Raw genomic sequence first — 24,433 nt, 5'->3', positions numbered from 1 at the left:
GGTATCTTGTGAGTTTTTCGTTCAACAGTAGCGTGTAGCGAGCAGTTGATTGTTTTATATGGCCATGAATAAACGGAAAATTTTTTAATTTGATGATGGTGGACCTTTTAAACTGAAAATGTCGGCAAGTACGATTACCTTTATTGAAGATTATCGCAAATATGAGTGCCTATGGAGTGTTCAACCACAATTTTGCGAATCAAGTAGGCCTAAGTATTGGATTGGTGATTGATATTTAATATTTATTAATATGCATATATAGCAAAGATGACGTTCAACACGGCGCACCGTGTAGACAAAATCTGCATTATCTTAATTATACGTTCGTTTTCAACTTGATTCTTTCAATGTTCTCCCCATAAATGCATGGGAAAATTGAACCGTGTGGATGTATCTTCTGTCCTATTTTTATAAATTATTAAAACCGATTATTTACCGGCGCTAAATATCCTATGAATTGGTAAATGTTGATGAACTAGTTATTAGTTCAGTAATCAATTTAAATTAATTATTTTATATTTTCCTTTAAGAAAACGAATATCGCACCACTTCTTCTAGTGCGTAACAAAAATATATCTGACGAACTACATAAAACAAAGAAAATACAGGTGGTAAATTTATTTGATATTAAATTAGACCTATTTCAATTTCAATAAATTTAATTGTGTATGTGTTTCAATGTTACCGAGCATTAAAAGCAATTTTATAACATACTGTTTCTGGTGGCAAAATTGAGCGGGAAATGTTACACCATTGTAAATTCTGGCCTTTATCTGCCATCTAGTGAACGGTCTGACAATCTCTCGATAGATATTTGACTTCATTCTATATTCTTTGGAAGCCTTATTCAAAGACTACATATAAGAGAATAGCAATGTATAATACCAGAGGTTCTATATGTAATCTTCCATTCATTCATTTTAATGAATTAAAATTCTATTTCATACCAATTTCTTCGTACAGTTTATTTTCGATAGCTCAGTTACAGTTTTATGGCCTTGAAAATATCGTTGCGTGATCCATGCAATCATTTTGGTATCAATTGCGTTTCGTTACGTTCTGAAAGCTCCCAAGTGAATATGGCGGATAACAAAATATTGGCTATGTTAGTAAACGAATGCATATTATTGTTTCTACTGCCGAAGTTTTTCTGATTTCTGTTTACAAATCCACGTTGTTTGAAAACGAAAATGTCCGTAGCTTTTTATGTACTTTGTGAAGGCTATGCATATTAATTAAAGTTCTTTTGCTAGAAAGCGTCATAGATGAGCGGCCTTCCTTTTGCAGTGGCGGCGATGTTGTTTCAGACTGATTATATGGTTATTAAGAATGTTAAGAAGAGTGACTGTTTAGGTTAAGTATAAGAACAGTGAAAAATTTGTATTGCCATTCGTTTGGAGAACACTGCATCATAGTAATAATGTAATATGCATGTCTATTTATGATTACTATATGGAATGAATTCATTGTGTTTATGTTAACTGCAAACATTCAGACTTTTAAACGAAATGACCATTTGAAAGTAATTTTGAAGTTTTGAGATTATAAGGAGTTATTGAAGAAGATTACATTAATGTACAGTATCCACATTGTGACTTTATAAACTCCGTATGAAGACATATGAAGAACTTATGTGCTAAAATTCCATTGCTGAAATTAATGGTAAGCAATGTTACTTCAAGCTGTAATTGATGGAAGTAACCAGATTTTTCATGCTGTCGATAGAACTAGATTTATAACATGTGAATACAGTTGGTGCAAGTGGTGTTATTAAATGACATTTTAAGAATTTTAAATCAGAATGTCAGCTTTTAATGAGCATCAGTTTGAGAAAAGACTGCAATTGCTTAAAGACTCTCAAGAAAGTATACAGTCTCTGTCATCGTGGTGCCTACAGCATAGACAGCATCACAAGAAGATAGTAGGATGTTGGTTACGGATATTGAAGAAAGGTATGTATGACGTTGGAATCATTTAATTTATAGTTGAATAAGTTATTAGGTTTGAACATTTTAAGTAGGCCTATTTTGCAGAAAATGAATAATCCTGAAAATATAATTCGAATTTTGTGAGACTGGCATTGTCAAATCTAATAACAAGGAATGTCTGTCAACTGTAGGTAGACCTACTTAAATTAAGATTATGTAAAGTGATAGTTGAAGTAGGCAACACTACACAACTTGTTTCGGTAATTGTGTAGATAGGAATGGCCAAGCGGCCGAGGTAGGCTATGTGACAAGATTAGTGGGTTAGTTGAGGGAATATTATAATAGGTTTAACTAACCTATTAATCTTGTCACATATCTCGCCTTATGTCACTTAACTATCCCCTGAACTAACCCATTAACTTAACCTTGTCATATAACTCGCCCTCATATCACTTAACTATCCCCCAAGCGGCTGAGGTACTGTGTGACAAGGTTAGTAGGTTAACCACAATACGCAAAAATAACCGGAACAGTATTAAAACACTTTTTACTAGAAAAGTGCGGCTCATTTGCGGGACAATACGGTAGGTAGACCTACCTAAGTGTGACACTGAAGTTAGTGTAACATTGGATTAAAAATAATGGGTGAATCTTCGATCCCGCTACACACAAGACGCGTAAAAAAAAGCTACTTGTATCATTGAAAATAACCTCAAAATTGTAGCACACCACTCTAAAGACAAGATATGATCACTGCGAAAGCTGTTAATCCACGCAACTTGCCCAAAATAGGGTACCTTCGTTTCCTAAATACCCGATCCATAACATTCTGACACATTTTCACACGAGATCATTACAACCAAATGATAGGCACTATCAACATTATATTGCACTACTAGGGAAAGCACTCCTTTGTATTTGAGCGCTTATCTACCAAAAAACGTAAATGTAAGGCATGCCACAAGCCTGAACAAACCTAACTTGTCACTGAACCTTAACCTTACGAAAAGTCGCTTATTTATTTTTCCAGATAAGCTGTATGTGGGCCTATATTTGTAAAATTATATAAGCCTATAACCATGTTTCTCAGTTTCATTTCTTCATGAAATAACGCAACACAAATCAGATTTCAGTCCTGTGTGTGATGCGTAGTGAGATGGAAGATTCATTAAAACAATGTTGTTCTAGATTGAGATAGATATTGTAATCAATGGTGAAATATAGCATACAGATACGGAAATAAAATTTGTAGCGCCCTTATTATATAAGTTTTGCTTACAACACACTGCGCATGTGCAGTAGGCTAAACAAGAGCCCCTGTATAGCCTATATGCTACTTTTGGACAGTCGTGCAAAATTGTTTCCCACATACAAGACTCCCATCAAGACTCACTCCAAATTTAATTCCGTATCGGTAGCCTACACATTCGCCTATAATACTTAAAAATTTGCATGAAACAATTATGTAGATCTACATCATAAAAAGATTACATTTTAGGTACATTTTACAAGTTTGCAGCAAAACTTTTGTGCTATTATAGACAGTAAGGAGGAGATTTGGATACAAAAACGGATATAGCTATGTTAATGTATGGCAATGAAAATTGCACTCCGACTCGAATGGATAAGAGGAAGATAGAAGCACCAGAGATGAGATTCGTAAGACCAACTGTGGACTATACCTACTCTTATGGACCAGAAAAAAATTAGGTACAGTGATAAGAGAACAATTAAATATTTTTAAACTGACTGATAAAATGAAGTGCAGAGACAAAATTGGTATGGATACTTAACTTAGTACTCAGAATGACAGATGATAGAACACTGATAGGATTTAGAAGACAAGGAAGATCAGTTACTAGATGGAAGAACCAATTCTCTTGAAGTCAGAACAGACCTGAGAAGCCTAAGCCTTGATACAGATGATGATTATTAAAATTACAGTAGACTAAGTTACTTACTCACTTTAAAGAAACTAACAAATCTTTAACAAACTTAAAATTGTTGAACAACACATTAAAAGTGTTAAAATTAAAAAAAAAAGGTTATGTACCTTAGATGGACGGCCCGTTTCGACGCCGGTGCTGCATTATCTTCAGTGTCTTACGAACTACTGTTATTCTTGTTGATCTTGCATTCTGCCATTTGCATTCGTCAGTTGTAGGGCTGGGGGTGTGTTGCTCCTATGGTGGGGGGGTGGTTGTTTGTGTGCTATGTATCATGATGTCGAACAATGTGTGGATATTGAACTGTAATTGTGTATTAAGTATATGTTGTGGGTGTGTTATTGTATGTTTGTATATTTCGTATTGTTCTAAGATGTTTAACTGTGGACTTTTTGATGTGATGTGTAGAATTTCCATAGGCCTATCTGTTTCTATATTATTGTAGTCATGATTATTGTTGATAATAATATGTTCTGCGTAATTTGATGTGATGTAGGGTTTGGTTATAACTTTAATGTATTCATTATATTGTTTGAAAGGTTCTTCCTGTCTATCCTATGTAAAAATGTGGACAACTAAGTTATTGCATTTTAGTTTGTAAACGCCAGTTGAATTGTATTTATTTGAATGTTTGATGTGATTATTTAGATATTTCTTTGTTGTGTTATTTGTTTTGTATTCTATCTTGTATTTTAGTTTTCTGAATGAGTAATACCAATAGGACCTACTTACAAAATTGCAACTTCATTGAGAAAACTAAAATACAAGATAAGCTTAGCATACAAAACAAATAACACAACATAGAAATATCTAAATAATCACATCAAACATTCAAATAAATATAGGTTTAATTCAACTGGCTTTTACAAACTAAAATGCAATAGTTGTCCACATTTTTACATAGGACAGACAGAAAGAACCTTTCAAACAAGATATAATGAACACATTAAAGCTATAACCAAACCCTACATCACATCAAATTACGCAGAACATATTATCAGCAATAATCATGACTGCAATAATATAGAAACAGATATGGAATTTCTACACAGCACACCAAAAAGTCCACAGTTAAACATCTTAGAACAATACGAAATATACAAACATACAATAACACACCCACAACATATACTTAATACACAATTACAGTTCAATACCCACACATTATTCAACATCATGATACATAGCACACAAACAACCACCCCCTACCATAGAAGCAACACACCCCCACCCCTACAACTGACGAATGCAAATGGCAGAATGCAAGATCAACAAGAATAACAGTAGTTCGTAAGACACTGAAGACAATGCAGCACCGGCGTCAAAGCGGGCTGTCTGTCTAAGGTACATAACCTTTTTTTTTTTTTTTTTTTTTTTTAATTTTAACACTTTTAATGTGTCGTTTAACAATTTTAAGTTTTTTAAACAAAGTGTTAATGTGAACCAGAATCAATGAAATCTTTAATGCGCTATTGTAGTGCAAAAATGCATTCTGGGGACAGAAGTAGGCCTACATGGACTACACTTGAGCCTGGAAATCGGGTTGGACTTTCCTCTCTATGACAAACATAGGCTATAATGCCTAAGGTGTGTGTATACCTGGAAACTTCAGATCGTAAAATAGCTTATTTAATTTTTCATATTTAATGCATTTTACTTTGTCAAAGTACTAGTACTACATTAAGGCCTACACTTGTATTTTTTGTCTCTTTACTTATATTTTATCAGCCAGTTTACAAACAAAATTGTTCTCATACAGTACCTCTGTAATTTACTTCTTTTCTGTCCATAAGAGTAGGCCTATAGCCCACAGTTGGTCTCTGGAATCTCATCTCTGATGCTTCTATCTTCCTCTTATTCGTTCGAGTCACAATCAAATTTTCACTGCCATACATTCAAATGGGAACCATCGTAACTTTATAAAACTTGAGTATATTGTCTTTTTTTTGTTTTTAAGTTTCTTCTTACAGTTCCATACATTCTTTAAAAATTATGTAATTTTATATAGGCCTAATTAGCCTAGGCTATGTTTTTTCTTTTGACAGTAGACTTACGATATATTAAAACCTAAAGAACTGAAAAAATTTACTTGCTGAATAATAATGTTCCTAATAAGTAGCTTATTTTGCATCTGAGATGATTTATTTCCTGGAATGCCGTTACTTTTGTTTTTGTACATGATATGTTAAGGTTATATTTTTAGGTTATTTTTTTGTAATTGATATGCAAATCTTTGGAGATTACTGTTTCTTCTGATGTACTGAAAACGGCCTAGTCATCAGCAAGTAAAATGGTGTTTAAAACTACCGTATATATATTTTAAAATCTTCGACTAAAACATCTTGCCATTTCCTATTAGATGGTCAACATAAATGTTAAACAATGCTGGAGACAGTGGACATCCTTGTTAACGCCTTGGTTCATCTCCTCTGTAATATTGCTAACCTCTGTTCCTTTGTCAATACTTATTCTTGTCTTCGAGTAGGCTACAGGCTTTGTATTGCTTTTAAAACGTTGTTTTGAATAACCTGTCTTTCCAATTCGATTATAATCCATAATTTCTTTCTGTTCACCCTATCAAAAGCCTTCTAATAATCTACAAACAATATAGGCCTAAGTGTTGGAAGATTATATTTTCTCCTTTTTTCCACTAATTGCTGCATTACAAATACAGGTAATTAGCCTACCTACCTAAAACTGCATTGTTCTTCTCTCAAAATATAGCCTATTCACCGATTGGGCTGATTCTATGTGTAATACATGAGTTACATACTGTATGCATACATACAGGTTGCCCTCAGGGGTCATGTTGCGGCCCAGGACTATGGAATGTCCTCTACAACTCTCTTCTTACCCAACATTACACACAACGAAGTAAATTAATAGCTTTTGCAGATGATCTATTACTGATGACGGCAGGGGAAACCAAGGAAGTGGCAGAAATGTACGCGAATACCGACTTGAAACTAATAGAAGACTGGTCAAACCTATATAAGCTACAATTCAATAACAGTAAATCAAAAATGTTACTGATATCGAGGAAAAGGAAATAAGGAAAAAGCAACATAAGTGTATTCATAAACAAAAGAGAAATAGAGCAGGTACAGCAATTGAAGTATCTAGGTATAATCTTTGACAACAAGATGAATTTCGACATGCACATAAAACAAGCCTCAGAGAAATGCATCAAGCTCATAAACTCACTTGCGAAATCTGCTAAGATGAACTGGGGATTAGGACAGCGAGCCTTACTGACTATTTACAAAGGCGCTATACTGCCTATACTGCTATATGGAGTACAAGTATGGGAAGAAGCTATCTTTAAAAGAAAGAACATGCTTAAATATCAGAGAGTGCAAAGGTTGATGAATATTAAAATAACGAAAGCTTATCGCACAGTGTCATATGAAGCATCTTGTGTTCTGGCAGCAGTTAAGCCAATAAACATAAAAATTCAAGAAATACTGGAGATATATAAAGGTACACAAATCGCCAGCGAAAATGGTACACTGACACCACCTGAAGACGCCCCGAAACTAAACGAGTGGCCCCACCCAGCAGTCAGACCAAGAGTCCAAGAGGCACAAGAAAACCTACAATACAACATAGAAATATACACTGACGGGAGTAAGATAAATGGGAAAGTCGGAGCAGCAGCAGTGATCTTCCAAAAAGGGGAAGTGATCAAGAAATTGAAGTACAAACTAAGCCCGCACTGCTCAAACAACCATGCGGAACAGATAGTGATTCTACAGGAACTGAAGGAAATAGAAGTCAACAGGGAACTACAGATCGGAGAAAAACTAGGTGTCGTCAACACAGATAGCCAGATCACAGTAGCACTTCTCAAGAATAGTCAAATCCGCAACACAACAATAGAACAAATAAAGGCTAAAATCAAACGTCTGCAGAACAATGGTTGGACTATACACATAAACTAGGTGAAGGCACACGTGGGACTTTATGGAAACGAAATAGCAGACCAGCTGGCGAAGGAAGCTGCACAGGAAGACAGTGGGGAGGCAATATACAATAAAATCCCTAGAACTCACATCATTCGGGAGGCAGAGGAGAAAGGACTACGTAGGTGGCAGGACCAATGGGAGAAGACAACCAAAGGGAATTCCAGCAAAGGGTTTTTCCCGGTAGTGCAGGATCGACTAAAACAGAGGATCCCACTTAACGGCCAAATAACAGCCATCCTATCCGGTCACAGTAAGACTAGGGATTACTATTACAGATTCAAAATTGCTGAAAGTGCAAGGTGCAAGTGCGGTCAACAAGAACAGACAGTGGATCATTTGATATATGAGTGTTCCTTACTCAAAAGTGAAAGGGATGCATTAAAACTAAACACTAGACTAAAAGGAGGTCAGTGGCCGATAAGTAACTGTGATCTCGTCAAGGTCTACTTGAAAGAATTTATAACATTTGTTACCAGAATCAACTTTGACAAACTTTAAGGCAAAAGGACAATATTGGTTCTTATTATAACTAGAGGAATTGTAATGATAATTGTAATCCAAATAGTTAATTCGTAATCCTAATCCAAATTGTAATTCAAAGAGTTTAAAGTAGTTAAAGAATTGTATGTAGTGTTACTATGTAACGGAGCATACAGTATAATTAAAAAAAAATATATATACATACATACATACATAGTGTTCTGCCAATTGGCAGATCTTTCACTGCAAACCCAGCATTCTTCAATCTTTCCTATTTTCTGCCTTCCTCTTAGTCTCCGCATATGATCCATAGTATATCTTAATGTCGTCTATTATCTGATATCTTCTTCTGCCCTGAACTCTTCTTCCATTCACTGTTCCTTCCAGTGCATCTGTCCATTTCACATGCTCCAGCCTTGTTCATATCCACATCTGAAATGTTTCTAATTGCGTCTCTTCACTTCATTGTAATGTTCATGTTCTACTCCATACAATGCTACACTCCACACAAAGCACTTCACTAGTATCTTCTATAGTTTTTTCCAGAGGTCCGCAGAAGATATTCCTTTTTCTATTAAAAGTTTCCTTTGCCATAGCTATCTTTTTTTTTTTTTTTTTGACTCTGGCAGTAGCTCATGTTACTGCTTATAATACACCCAAGTATTCGAAGCTATCCACTTGCTCTACTGCCTCATTTAGTATTCGCACATTTAGGCCTATCTTCTTTATTTTTCTTCCGATAACAATGGTCTTCGCTTTGTTTGCATTTATCTCATCCCATACTGTTCACAGTTGTCATTTAGCTCCAATAGCATATCCCTTAGTATCGTCTCTTCTGCTAACAATGCCCTATCATCAGCAAATCTTATGCACTTTGTTCTTCTTCCTTCTACTATCATCCCTTCCGTGTTCTGAAAACAGTTCTTCACTAAATCCTCCAAATAGATGTTGAACAGGGTAGGTGGTAAATGGCATCCTTGTTGTACTATAATTTTGCATACCTATATTTTTTTTTTATTATGTCACATTCAAGAGACTAATAAATACCTCTGTAGCTGTTACAATCTTGTCTGTTGCCTTTTTTAAAGATTAGGTAATATATCACTGTTCTCCTCCATTCACATCATTTTAATTCTGTTAATAAAACATGTTGGCGGGAATGGTATCATCTAAGTTAATTATTATAAATTGCTATTAGTAATAGACTGTTGTTGTAGACGTTTTTCACATTTCCATTCTTTTATTATAGTACGATCTATTCCATTCTGATTTTGATTATTAGTACCATGAGTGGACGAAATGTGAGCAAGCAATTTCACGTAAACCACAGTTGAAAAGTACTGTTTTTCTTCACAATTGCGTTACCAGGTTAAGGTAACAATGTATTTACATCATTGGGTTTTAGTTGAGTCATACATATCGTAAACAAAAGAAAAATTGAGTGCCACACCGAAAATAAGGATGAAAAGTTGCTGTGAAAGTGGTGGATGGAGAGGTGCAGACAGGTAAGATCGCTCAAGTGAGGTGGAAGGGGTAGGCAGCACATCTCATTTCCGTGTTTTTCCATACTTGATCACAGAGTAAAACCGAGTTTTTGTAAGGTTGAATCAGTGACAGGTTAGGTTAGTTTAAGCTTTTGTTATGCCTTGGAAGAAGAGGCACATTCTTAGATAATAAATTGTGAGTTATATGCAAGGCGTACCAAAACTCTAAACTAACCTAAATTGTCACTGATTCGACCTTACGAAAACTCGCTTTTTCTCTGTGATCACAAGCAAACACACGAAAATGAGATGTGCTGACCCTCCCTTCGACCTATCCCTTCCACCAGAACATAGTGATCTTGCCTACCCACACCTCTCCACCAGCCCCAATTTCACAGCAACCTTCCACCCTTATTTCATTGCAAAATTGATGTTGGCACTCAATTTTCCTTTTGTTTGCGGTCCATATAATTCAATTAGAAGTGAAGTATTATGTAAATACATTTGTACCTTAACATGGTAACACGAAATAGCAAGGGAAAAATTGAAATAGGTGTTTAAACTACAGTAACTATATTGGAGAAGATCTTGAGAAAGTAATTTTGAAGAGTTGGAAGAATAGAGTCTTATTAGGTGTGCCTCCAACAGTTTTATAATATGTGTGTGTATCTAATGCCCCAGATCACGTATGTAACAGATAGGTCATCGCTATGTTAAATTTGTTTGCACTTTGAAGAGAACAACTGCCAGGATTGCCAACCGTCCACCGTAAACGAACACGAGATGGCAGTACAGTCCCTAATGCAATTCAAATGGGAATTATGATGTGACTCCTTATTTAACAACTAGAGTCCACACCTGTGGAGTAACGGTCAGCGCATCTGGCTGCGAAACCAGGTGGCCCGGGTTCAAATCCTGGTCGGGGCAAGTTACCTGGTTGAGGTTTTTTCTGGGGTTTTCCCTCAACCCAATACGAGCAAATGCTGGGTAACTTTCGGTGCTGGACCCCAGACTCATTTCACCGGCATTATCACCTTCATATCATTCAGACGCTAAATAACCTAGATGTTGATACAGCATCGTAAAATAACCCATTAAAAAAATGTAACAACTAGATGGCAGCGTAGTAAACCTGGCAAAAGTTGTGAATGTCAAAGCCTATAAGGCCGACCTATCTGGGTTATATATGATCTAGGCTAATGCCTACCCATTTCACTTGCGTGATTTGGGTTTCGCATATTGCTGGATAGATGACAGGAATGTGACCATTTTCAAGTTGCACACCACTTCGGCAGGCCACGCAATGATGATGTGTATCGGTGGAGAGTTTTGTTACAAGAAGATCTTGGATATTATAAACACAATCTTTTATTTTGGTAAATTGGATTTACACCTGATGTGTTGAATAAAATTGTTTCATTTTTATACTTAAATTAGTTCTGAAATTGGGCTTTATATCCGACAGTTGAATATGTCATTCCAGGATGGCATCCAATCTAAACTTAAATTTATGTTTGGCATAAACATAAGCTGGAAAGTTTGACTTGCATCGATAAGTGAACATGAAGGGGAGCAGAGCTGTGATATCCTTTTTGGATATGTGTCTATCAGTTTCTACCCAAAAGCCATTCAGTGGTACAGATTCAAATGTTGTTTTTAAAGTAGAGGTACAATAAATTTTAGTAAGATCTGGCACCAACATGTGAGTGAGGTTTATTTTGATTGATAATTATGGTTTTTGCGCCCACCCAATGTTCCTGTTGGTGTCTGGGAAGTACTGCAAGGTTTATTAAATGCTCACAAATGTTTCTGTGCACATCAGCGTCGATTTTGAACTCTTTTTCGTTCAAAAACTAGGCCAGGAGAGGAAAGTATTCAGAAATTTTCTTATTTACACATTCAATCCAGAAGTTTAGTCTAATTCTCATAGTGATGTTAGTTTGTTTCTCAATGTATCTTTCCACTGCAAATACAGGATAAACCAGCTAGAACTAGACTCCTAATCGCACTCACGGCGGCTGATTCATACATAACGACTCTACCATATGCAGAGGATTCTTTCCGCGCATAATGATATACTTACCAAATTCACAATTCATATTCGAAATGACGTCCTTGTGATAGCTGGTAGGCTGTATATATCCTGAAGACATGTCCAGTAACTTGCTGCAGTTCATTCTCTGAAATGGCTCGAATTTGTGTCATATAGCGGTGTGGAGTTTCACTGTCCCAGTAACGATTGTTTTGAGTTTTCACGTAACCACTGAGGTGGAATCATGCTTCATAACAATAAAAAATTAAGGTGGGGTCAAGTAGTCCATTATACACTGACTATTGGAACCACATGCAAAACCTAGGTCTGCTCTGGTAATCGGATTCCGTTAACCTCCGAACTACAGGAATTTTGTAAGGTTTTAATTTGAATTGTTTCGTACCTCTCATCACTGAAGACTGTGACACCCCTACCTGCAGAGCTATACAGCAAGATGATGTGTAGAACTTCTCTCTAGTTAGTGGCCAGTTTCATCTAACATCTCCTTAGTAAGAATACGCTTCACAATGTTCGTTTCTTATCCAATACTGATCCAGTTGTACGAAATTTCTTCACTAAATTGTAAACTATTGCTTTAGAAGGCTCTGGCAAATCAGGGAATGACTGACGGGAGTTTGTTACAACTGTTCTCCAAGATTCGTATTTCACAGAGTTGTAAATAAACACTCGTTGTTCAAGGATATATTTCATAATGGACACACTACTGCACTCTGAATGTGCGGTATAGACGTACAGCTGTACCCTTACTGTGTGAACATGTTTACGTAACTAAACACGAAACCTACGTGAGCAAGTGGTCTGATAACTGTGATGGTGCTGCAGTTACTACTCATACAACTTTCTGTTGATGCCGGTCTAACCCTGGCTAACTCACTCTGTATGTAGTAATGTCATTAAATTTTCTGAATATGAGCTGTTCAGAGCAGAAGTGGTGTAAGTCAGAAATGGGTAATGAGGGTTAAAGTAAACATTGTGTAAAATACAGCGCAAAGTAGCAATTAATATTCAATTTATTTAAACTATTAGTAGTCGGTGGATAGCAAGAAGGACATATTAATTGCTACTTTGTGCTGTATTTTACAGAATTTTTACTTTAAACCTCATTACCCAATTTAGACTTACACCACTTTTGCTCTGAACGGCTCAGTATAACATAAAAGTAAGCACATCGCATAAGCCACATATTGTTGTATAAAAATTCAGCATGTTTGCTAGGCACAGGAATGTTCTCCCCTATGAAGAAAACTAGAAGCTCGTTACGCAGCTCAAGAAACCTGGCCAGGACTTTGCCTCTTGAAAGTCCTCTAACTTTTGTGTGAAGTAGAAGCGATTGATGTTGACTTCCCATTTCTTCACAAGTCTTTGCAAAAAGTCTTGACTGTAGTGAGTGGGATTTGACATGGGCTGATTGATAGTTTTTCATTCCTTTAAATGAGATGGAAATTTCTTTGCCACAAGGACATGTCAGTACAAGATCTAATGACTGCTGGTGCAGTATGATGCTACATTTTTATTCTTTATGTAAAACTATCCATTCCAATTTTCCCACTATTGTTATATACATCAACACACTTGTCCCAAATAATTTATTATGTAAAATTATTTTTGACTGTCATAAACTTTGCTTTTTTGTATGCGAATAACATAAAATAGAATAAGTGGTAACGAGTACTTTCACCCTTTCAGGCATTATCAGGTTCTATTAGAAAACATAACTATTTATAACATCAATAAGATTCATAATATTGAGTACTTGAAAAACCTATAAGACTGAACAAATAAAGTACAATGAATTTGATTACATTGAAACATAGCATTGAGTTAAAACAATCAAGTGTGTAACTAGGAATGTTATACCTAGGAATATATAAATTAGTACATAAAACTCCATCCTTTTGGATTCCAGATTAAAAAGTAAAAGAGTGTGTCAGTTAAAAAGTTGAGACAGTTGACCATCTAAAATTATAATGTAACCTAATCAAAAACTGGTCATTTAGGCTATAATAATTGTGGAAAATAATATACATGAGATGTGATTGAAATATGGTTTTGTATACAACACTAAATATGTGGGTGGGTTCCAATGTGGCCAGTAAAATGGGACAGTCACTGATGTGTGGTTTGGAAACAAGTTCTGTGAACAAGTAAATAAAAATTTTAATTAGTTATTGGAATAAAAGGTAAAATTAGTTTTTGTATATTAAAATTTAAATTATCATGTTTTAAGTTATGATGTTATAAGTATTATGCAAGCCAAAAGAACTTATGTGTATTTGTTATGAGTTAGTATTTAGCAACATTGCAGCTATTGGGAAATATATCAACAGCAATGTCAATTGTGATGCTACTGTTTCATCAGTTGAAGTAATTTGCTTCAAAAACGAATCAATGCAAGAGCTAGAAACTGGGGAGTGTTTGTTCAGCTTACAAAACACGTGGCTTTCATTAATACTGCATTTTTTTTAAAGATATTTCATCTCCTCAAACCATTTGTCCTGAACTATACACTTTCTTTTTGGCATTTTTATGCTGAACTGAAGAATACTGTAAATTCACTAAAATAACACAAAATACAGGCAAAATGGGAAAAATTTAAATAGTAAACAATGAGAGAATAATGCCAAGGAAGCACACTTTCAACGGTGAAATTGAATTAACTAACTAGTTAACATTTATTCTACTAAAGAAGAAATATAACTAAGAGCAAGACTCCATTCAAATTATGGCTGCGTGGAGTGTAATTCTGGCACAGTAGACAACACTGCAGACTAGACGCATTTAACAGATTATCCAGCTTGTGCGAAAGAAGAATTTTAAACTATTATGATGTTCATAGACACAGATAGGCCTAATCATTTTTGCAACCACATTTTGAAGCAAGCGACTTTCACATCATGTTACTTCTTTTAAAAAGCAGTTTCGTGTATAAATCTAACATTATGAAGTAATTAATTTTTCATAAAAGTGCAATTTATTTGAAATCCATACAAAAGGGCATCCCAACGGATTCTAGTCAAAGACAAAGCTAATTAAAAGTAACCTTTCCAGGTTAAATCTGGACGTATGGTCAGCCCATTGATAATATATGTCAGTTTTTGCTTTAAAAATCCTAACTTGCAATAACAAGATAAGTCCACAAAATTTAAAAAAAAAAAAAAAAATGCAGAAAAATAGCAGTATTGTATTGTATTTTATTTACATTCCATGTTATTCGTATATCACTTCACAGCTAGAATAATGAACATGTCAAATAACAAAAAAATCTTAATAGTAGGCTACTATAAAGTCTTAATTATAGTCACAGTCTAGTTGAAATATATACAGAAAAGTTTTACAGTATAGTCTACTAGTACAACACAAAGTTTTAGTATCAATACTTAATACAACACAGAAATATTCATGAAGTGTTGTTGAATGTCATAAATTCACCTACAGAATAGAAGGTGTGTAGAAATTAGGTACTTCTTTAATTTGGCCCTAAATAATCTTATGTTTTGAGTTTAATTTTTTATATCCATAGGGAGGCTATTATAAATTTAATGCACTCCTTTTTGATAGCACGATAGATTTGCCAATGGAGTATGAAAGTCATTTTTGACGTGTATTTATGCTATGAACTGTTGAATTAGTTACAAAGTTTTCAGGATTACATACAAGGAAGTTTATTAATAAGGCTACTGACAAGCCATGGACATTATTTATAGTTTTTTTTTAAATGGCCCTACACGATTCCCCAGATTTGGCACCCACTATTATTCTATTTACTCTTTTTTGTAGTAGGAATATACTGTTGTTATCTGTGGAATTTCCCCAGATTATTATTTCAAAACTCATTACCGAGTGGAAGTATACAAAGTATAAAAGTATCATCCTGAATTTTATATTTAAAGTAGTCCAATATGGAAGGTTAATATTGCACTAATTGAAGACATTACAACTTGTTTTATGTCTCTCCTGCGAATTTTATTTTATTATTATTTTTTTTTTTTGGACTAACAATTATCAATTTCAGTACTTTAAAATCTTATTTCACACTATCCAACCATCTAATAATGTTCATCATCATCATCATCGTCCTTCACGAATTAGGCCTCTGTAGACCTGTTTCGGCCCCATCTAGCAGTCTTCTTAAAGGTCTTCCTGGTCGACGATGTCCTCTAGGTTTATACTGCATCATAATTTTTGGGATTCTTGAATTTTCCATTCTTCTTACATGATCTAGCCAATTGAATTTGTATCTGCTGATTTTTTCTTCTACTGACTCTACTTCTAATTGTTCTAAAATTTCTTCATTCCTTTTTCGGTCTAAAAGAGTATATCCTGCTGTCCTCCTCAAAAATTTCATTTCTGTTGCTTTGATTCTGTTCACGTCTTTTTTCTTTAATGACCAAATCTCGCTTCCGTATAAAAGGGTGGGTAATGCTAGTGTATTATATATTTTTATTCTTGTAGATTTTTGTACTAATTTAGCTTTTAATGCATTGTTTATTATTCCTAGAATTTGTGTAAATTTGGTAATTTTCTTGTTCACATCTTTTTCATTTTGATAAGATATTTCACAACCCAGATAATTGAAATTTTGCACTTGTTCGAGGCATTGGTTATTGTGTATTATCTTACTTCTGACTGGGTCTTGTCCTAAAAATGCCATTACTTTTGATTTTTGTGCTGAAATTTCCATCCCTAAATCTTTTAATATTTTATTTAATGTATACAATCCTCTTTGTAAATTATTCTCTGAATTGGAAATTGTGACTTGATCATCGGCATAGAGTAAGGTATTTAATGTTAGAGCACTGGTTATTTTGATTCCTGATGTGTAGATTTGGTTCCATTTTAAAATAATTTCATTTATATAAATATTAAATAAAGTTGGTGATAGTGGACAACCTTGTCGAACTCCATTATTAACTAATTTTCTTTCGGATATACAGTTATTTATTTTGACACTTATTTTGCTGTCTGTGTAGATTTCTATTATATTTTGCAATAGCAAATTTGGAATATTTTTTTCTTGTAATATGTCGAATAAAAGGTCTCTTCGGACTTTATCAAAAGCTTTCACAAAATCAATAAAAGCTATATGGGTTTCTGAATTAAATTCTCTTCTTTTTTCTAACAATAGTTTCATACTAAATAATGGATCTACACATGATCTTCCTTTTCTAAAGCCATTTTGACACTCCAGAAGGAAAATTTCAGCATGTTTTTTTAATTTTTCATTTAAAATCCTACAAAATATCTTATAACATGTGTTGAGGATACTAATCCCTCTATAGTTTTCAACATTCTGTTTATCTCCTGTTTTATATATGGAAATAATTACACTATTTTTCCATTCTTCCGGTAAAGTGGCAGTCAGATATATTCTGTTTAGAAATCTTAGTAATCTTTCTTGAAATAGATCTCCTGCATATTTATACAATTCTGAATTTAGGTTATCTTCTCCAGGTGATTTACTATTTTTCGTCTTCTTTAATGCTTCTTGTAGTTCTTCTTTGGTAATGCATTGTTCATCTGGGTTTTTTGTGTCCCAGAATTTTTAATCAAAAGTAGGATTGTTCCATAAGTTTTTGTAAAAGTCTAGGAATGTTTCTATTTTGGGGCAAGGGTTTATCTTGGCGGATTCCTTTATGTCTCTGTTCATGTATTTTAAAATTTTATATGTATTGGGTTTCATTTTATAAATGTCAGTTTCTAAAAAAGATATAAACTCTTTCCATGATTGCCTGTGTCATTTTCTAATTTCTCTGTTAGCTATCGCCCTTTTATGTTTATAATCTATTTCATCATTAACGGATTTTGTTTGAAGGTATTTTCTATAAGCTATATTTTTATTTTTTATGATCTCCTTAATTTCATCATCCCATGATCTTAATTTTTTCTTTTGTGTGAAAGCCTTATCTAATAATGTTAGGCCATCTAATTCTTCTTTGCCATCTATTTTTTTTTTTTTTTTTTAAATAACTTTTTACAGCATGCATCCATTTCCTTTTCTCTGTATAGGTATCAGAGTCACCTAATCCTTGGGGTTTTAATTATTCTAACTAGGTCTTTATTGTTGTCACCATAAGCCTCATATAATTCATCATTATATCTAATGTGCCAGTCACCATTTTCATATACAGGACCAAATATTTTTCTTTCAAATATTTTAAGCTTATTTTCTTGTGTTTTTGTTAAAACCCAGCATTCACAACCATAGGTGACAACAGGTCTCAGAAGAATTTTAGCCCTCTATATTTCGGTCTTTGTTTGAAGACTAAGGTGCTGTATCATTTGTACACTGATTTATGTCTTTCATTTTCATATATTCATTCAGTGTTCTGCCTAGGGCAGGTCTTTCACTGCAAATCCAGCTTTCTCCAGTCTTTCCTATTTTCTGCTTTCCTCTTTGTCTCCTCATATGATCCATATATATCTTAATGTCGTCTATCATGTGATATCTTCTGCCCCAAACTCTTCTCCCGTTCAACATTCCTTTCAGTACATCCTGTTCCACTCTCCTCACCTCTATGCTGGGGGCCCTGGGATCTTTTAAGATGTGAAAGAGAGAGTGGTGTGTGGAAAGCAACGGGAAGCTACCGCAGGGCTACCTGCGGTGTCTGGCATACAGGAGTCCTGGTCCTTACTGCTGACTTATGTTTTGATGCTGAAGATATCTTTCTGAAATTGTTTACCCACAGGGGGGAAAGGAACTGGCTGCCTTACCCCATTAATCTCTGGCCTAGTTGCCTCATAAGTGGTGCCATGTTGGTATCACATATGAGGTTCAGACCTGTCTTCGGACAGTTGACTAAACAACAATAAAATTGTGTTACACTGGGAACTCTCCCATGTCGACCCACATTGAAATGTTGTCGAAACCTAGCCTACGCTGCGTTTTGAAAAACATCTTCACGCCAAATGCTCGACGCGATGCGTTCCACGGATCCATTGCAACTCAGATGGCATCAATAATGGCATTCATTCCCTATCCTACCACTGCTGTGTGACTGTTTTAGCCACAGTTACTGCCAGCTTATAAACATCAGATCTTTTTGCCAGGCCCTGTATTAAAAATACTTGCTCTACTATTGCAGGGCCTGTTCTTTTTAATCACAGCGTGCAAGTAGGACTTCATTTAAAGTAAAGAAGTATGAAAATAAAATAAACCATGGACATGTCTTTCATACCTCACTTAGAGATTTATTTTTTAATGTAGGACCTACAATATGTTATTACTATTGTTGTTTAGTCAACTGTCTGAAGACAGGTTTGAACCTCATAAGTAACACCAAGAAGGCATCACTCATGAGGCAACTAGGCCAGGAAATAATGGGGTAGGGTGGTCAGTTCCTTACCCCTTCCAATGCATACATCGCCCATTAGCTACATATTCCACTAATCAGACTTCTGATGTATATAAACAATTGTTTTTCCTCTGACACATATCGTCAAGTGAGATGTACTGTCTGATAATAGACATACATATCAGTCAGAACCTTAATCAGAGGTGGTTATTATTATTCTTATTATTATCAAGTAGGCCTTTCATTGTTATTATTATTATTATTATTATTAGACCTATTGGCTTTATAGCCTGAGGTGAACCATTCTTTGTATCTTCATTTGGCACTAGATAGATTTACTGTGTACACTTTCTCTTATGATATGGAATCAGATTGATATCTGACCTCATCCAAGATGATCCAGCATGTCATACTTATAAGTAGAACCCAGAAGTTCAGATATTTATTTTGGCAAAAAAAAAAAAGGCATTTTAAATGTGAGAAATAGGCAAAATAAAACGAACATTTTATTCATTGAAAACTTTTAATTTTTAGTTTTATTGATTATCATAACAGTATTTTTTTTTTTTAGTCTGAAAAGGTAGTGTTAGTTGGGAGACTGGAGGGGAAAAAGACCTTTAGGGAGGCCGAGACGTAGATGGGAGGATAATATTAAAATGGATTTGAGGGAGGTGAGGTGTGATGATGGAGACTGGATTAATCTTGCACAGGATAGGGACCGCTGGCAGGCTTATGTGAGGGCGGCAATGAACCTTCGGGTTCCTTAAAAGCCATTTGTAAGTAAGTAAGTCTGAAAAGGTTGTAATTTTTATTTTACATCTCGAACCAGAGTTAGAAAGCTCTTTTGAGTTAAGAACACGTCTGATTTTCTTTTGTCCCAATTTAGTAGGGTAATATTAATTTATTGTACTGTGTGATAGCTACTGTACTTCAATTTCAAAACTTATATTTAGATTTTTTGTTATAATTTGCACGACAGTTATTGGTGTACCTAGTTTCAACAGCTCCTGCTATTAATCAGAGGATTTGATTGATGGCAGGCAGAAAATTTGTCTAGGCTATTTCTCTATTTAGGCCTATTACAAATTTATCCTAGAGTTTTGTTCCTATTTTTACATGCAATATTGAATTAAATATAAGTTTTTAATAGCATTAGTGATACGTGTATGTATGTTATTTTTTAAAACTTCAAATATCCTTCCTCCCCCCCCTCCCACCAATGGTATACTGTCTAATAATAGCTTATATGCTTTCACCCAAATCTATGAATAAAATATCTGTGGGTTATCATTTTTATCACTTATTTTACACTAAAAACATGATCCATTGTGGTTTTTCCAACTCTAAAACTTGTCTGTTCCTCATAATCTTTTCCCAATAACCTCCTAAAGATGTTAGTCACCACAATTCCTCTATAATTTCTGCATTCATCTTATCCCTCTTCCTCCACTTTGCGAATAACTGATATGCAGTAGAATATCTCATATTTGGCAACTCTGGGGGACAGCCAGTGCCAGATAATCGTTTTTTCTGGTCACTTGAAAAATAGTTTCATAGATTATTTATTTCAAAGACATATTGGTACACTCGTGCAAAGGTGCTGCCATCTTGTAACTGCTGCTTCTTTGTTTCGCTTGTGCACACGTCGATAATACTGCCATCTAGCAGTGATAGCTTCAGGCACTTCATTAAAAAATGTGGATCAGTACTTCAGTTTGTAACTTACTGATTCACCCTCTTATTTTAATTTTTATTTTGCCAATTATTTGGATGCCAGTTACAAGAAATTCCACTGTATGTACGTGGATATATCCGATCTTCCCCCCCTTTTTTTTTTTCATTAATGCATCTTTCGTATAAATTTCTTAATAGGCCTAATTGAATTAATTTTTCTGATACATTTTTAATTAATTCTGCTAACGTTCTCCCAGTTCCACTAGACTCAAATAGGTGTACCCTACCTGTTTGTGAACATTATGCAGGGAAAGGAACCTGGATAATTAACACAATTCTATGATAGTTATTGGTAAAATACCATTCAAGGATGAGTATCAATGAGAATGAAAGGCCATTCCATGGTTATGAGTGTGATATTTGCACTCAATTTTTTTTTTTTTTTTTAAATTAAGTTTAATCTGATATATAATGTTTATTTTAGCACACCAGTTACCTATCTGGTAAAGGAGAATTTCCACCATGGATACAGTCATTCTTCTCTACTTTTTCATTACGAACAGCAATAAATTTTGCAGTAATAGATTGAGTTAGATGATATCAGCTTTAAGAGAACTGTGACTTTGATTGTTTTTCCCTTGTACTCTTCAATTGTATACTATTTTCAGATTTACCGTTATGAGTTATTAAAAATACAAAATGGCACCTGTAACTTTTGGGTCATTCCATTGTAACAGGTGTTACATCCACAAAGCTAAAAACTGAACACTTTCAATGCAGCCTTTATAGAATCAAAATTTATTTATTAAAACTATTTCCCCTACATTTTCTGAACATTTTGATATAATATAATCCTACGTTTATTTTAACGAAATTGAATAACAAGTAAAAAACATGGTGTAACGGGTGTTACAGAATTTAGACATGAACTTTTACATAGTTATTGAAAGATGTAAAATTCTGTGAGTTTAATGCACACAAATTGACATTCTTTTATATGGATATACATTAAACATTAACAAAATCAAAAATGTTCTCAGTTTTCCTTTCTGCTTAAAAGATTTAATTTTTTTCAAGAAAAGCTTCTGTAACGGGTGTTACATGACTTGTAATGGGTGTTACACTGTACAAATATTTCTACTTTACTCAAATGATTAATGACACTCTTTCTGTTTTCATTAAAACAACGCTATTAAAATTTAATATAACGAAATTTCTGTGTAATAGCAATTCTATTTTATGTAAATAATTAAATTATCTTCTTTAAAATTCTCAGAGCACAGTCTATTTATTAAATAGCCTAGAATGGAACAAATACTTAATTGAGGAACATTCAAATTATGGTTATTTTACAGATATTTTAGTGCATGTGTAATTAATTTTAAACATCTTTTTTCATCTACACTGTCACTGAATTCATAATAGGCCCTACAGTTTGTTTCCTTGAGACTTGACATCAGGTGTTGGTAAATTTATGACCAGTAGACTAAATTTTACAAAATAAATATCATTTTCATCAGCTTTGAAGATTTTTTTGCTGTGCCCAGAAACTTTCAGGAACATAATTTTAACGTCCTCTTCATTGTCAGCTTGGTTCTGGCATATTCCAATGTATCAGAACTTCTTTTCACCCTTTGATGACCCAGGTTTCTTGTTTTCACTTAAAAACTCTACCGAAACAAACATGCCAGACTGAACTTCAGATCTATCAATGCTGTACACTGACATGGGAATCACTTATGTTTCACTTGTCAGTATCCCATGTTCAGAATCCCCAAAATCTGTGGAATCATCATCTTGTGATGCTAAAGAAAGTCCAGACTACATACTTGTTGTGTGATAAATCACTACTTATTATGGCATAAAATTTCACTGTATCATTAGAACCCAAATGCAACGTGTTTTTTTCATGCGATTGTTTACAGGAGCCATTTCTGGAAATAAGCACATTCAAATACATTAGATCGTGGTAGAGCAAACAAATATTTTATACAGAATGGACTCTTACTACTGAAACTACTTAAGAGAGAGTTAAAAGCTATTTTTTATTGTAATAGGATATAGCAGGCAAGTACAACATTTTGCAACTGATATTACATGAATACTGTAACACCCGTTACTTAAAGAGTTGTAACACCCGTTACACTGTTTCTGGATAAAATAAATGAAATATTAATTAAAAAATATTATGGTCTCAACAAGCAACCTTATAATCTCACTTTCACTACAGGATATTGTGAACAAATATTTCATAAGATCATAATTAAAACTTGTTGCATATTTTGTGTAACGGGTGTTACATGCTACAGCAATTTTTAATATGCTATAATTAATTACTGAATTTGATCCTACCTTGAATTGTAATATATGCTTGAACTTGGAAAATTTCATACATTTCCCTCCAAAAGTGCAAGATCAACAACATGGTGTTTTACGACAACAGCAGGATCTTAAACTTAAGCATGCGAAATAACATATTTACTATTCAAAGAACCTACCAACAAACATAATAAAAACTGCAAAAATATTACATACAGGACAAGTTTTCTTTAAGGGCATTGTAATTCATACTTTTAACAGTTGATATATATCAAAGCACCATACACTTTATTAATAAATGAAAAAATCACTCAGAGGCTCAGTTGGCATGGATTGACCCTTTTGTTTATTGAAACAGCTCCTTGATAATTCAAACAGTTTTTAAAATATTGCAGTGAAAATTTGCGTGAAATTATATTTCTTACAGTGTGAACAAACCTACCTAGAACCATTGGTTTAACATTTAATTTCTGTTTTTAAAAATATGTTTGAACTAATAGAACTTTTAAAAAAATTTGACTTTAAAAGAGAATTGTGATGTACCGAAGTACGTATGATATTTTCGTGCAGGAATTTTGCATTATCATTTAATGAAAGATGAGTGGAGCGGAGAAAAATTCTCTCCAGCACCAGGCCTCGAACCTGGGTTTTCAGCTCTACGTGCTGCCACTTTATCCATTAAGCCACACCAGATTCCAGTTCCGATACCGGATTGAATCCTCTCAGTTTAAGTTCCACCTCATAGTTTCCCTTTAGTGGCCAACCCTCATGCACTGTGTCAGATGTGTGACAGTGACAAAATGTCCAACACACTATGTGCAGAGGTGCACTCATTACGAGTGACTAAATGGCCGGGATCTGAAGGAATGAGTGTAGTCTTAAATCACAAAGTGATTATCTACGCATATATTATTTTGATGTACCGAAGTACGTATGATATTTCCATGCAGAAATTTTGCTGAAAACCCAGGTTCGAGTCCCAGTGCCAGAGAGAATTTTTCTCCGCTCCATCCATCCTTCATCATTTAAAAGAGAAATTAAAATAAAAAATATTTCTACTGAAGATATATCAATGATCCTACGTCATGTTGTTCATATGACATTCAGGAATGAACAGAAAAAAGAATCCCTCAGAAATACTGATATTTATGGAAATTATCATTGAAAAATGCGCAAAATGCAGCTGCAATTTTGAATTGCTAATCATCCGTAATGGTAATAGCTATAATAAATCTTAAAATAGTATACAGTTGCAGAAATAATGTATGTTGAGCATATAAAATTTCGAGGTT

The 24,433-nt window shown here is 34.3% G+C and overlaps 1 protein-coding gene across 7 annotated transcripts in view; it reads left to right on the top strand.

The window, feature by feature from the left end:
• Nucleotides 1–858: 858 nt before the first annotated feature.
• The window catches only part of LOC138700050 (uncharacterized), a 139,587-nt gene continuing 116,012 nt past the window's right edge, over nucleotides 859–24,433 (top strand). For all 7 annotated transcript variants that reach the window (XM_069826353.1, XM_069826352.1, XM_069826350.1 and 4 more), the window contains exon 1: nucleotides 859–1,952. In XM_069826353.1, coding sequence (XP_069682454.1) covers nucleotides 1,802–1,952 — 151 coding nt within the window. In that variant the 5' untranslated portion in view covers nucleotides 859–1,801. The remainder of the gene's footprint in view (nucleotides 1,953–24,433) is intronic.

Source organism: Periplaneta americana, chromosome 5 (genome assembly GCF_040183065.1).
Source record: "Periplaneta americana isolate PAMFEO1 chromosome 5, P.americana_PAMFEO1_priV1, whole genome shotgun sequence".
NCBI classification, from domain to species: domain Eukaryota; kingdom Metazoa; phylum Arthropoda; class Insecta; order Blattodea; family Blattidae; genus Periplaneta; species Periplaneta americana.
This window is presented reverse-complemented; position numbering and strand designations above follow the sequence as displayed.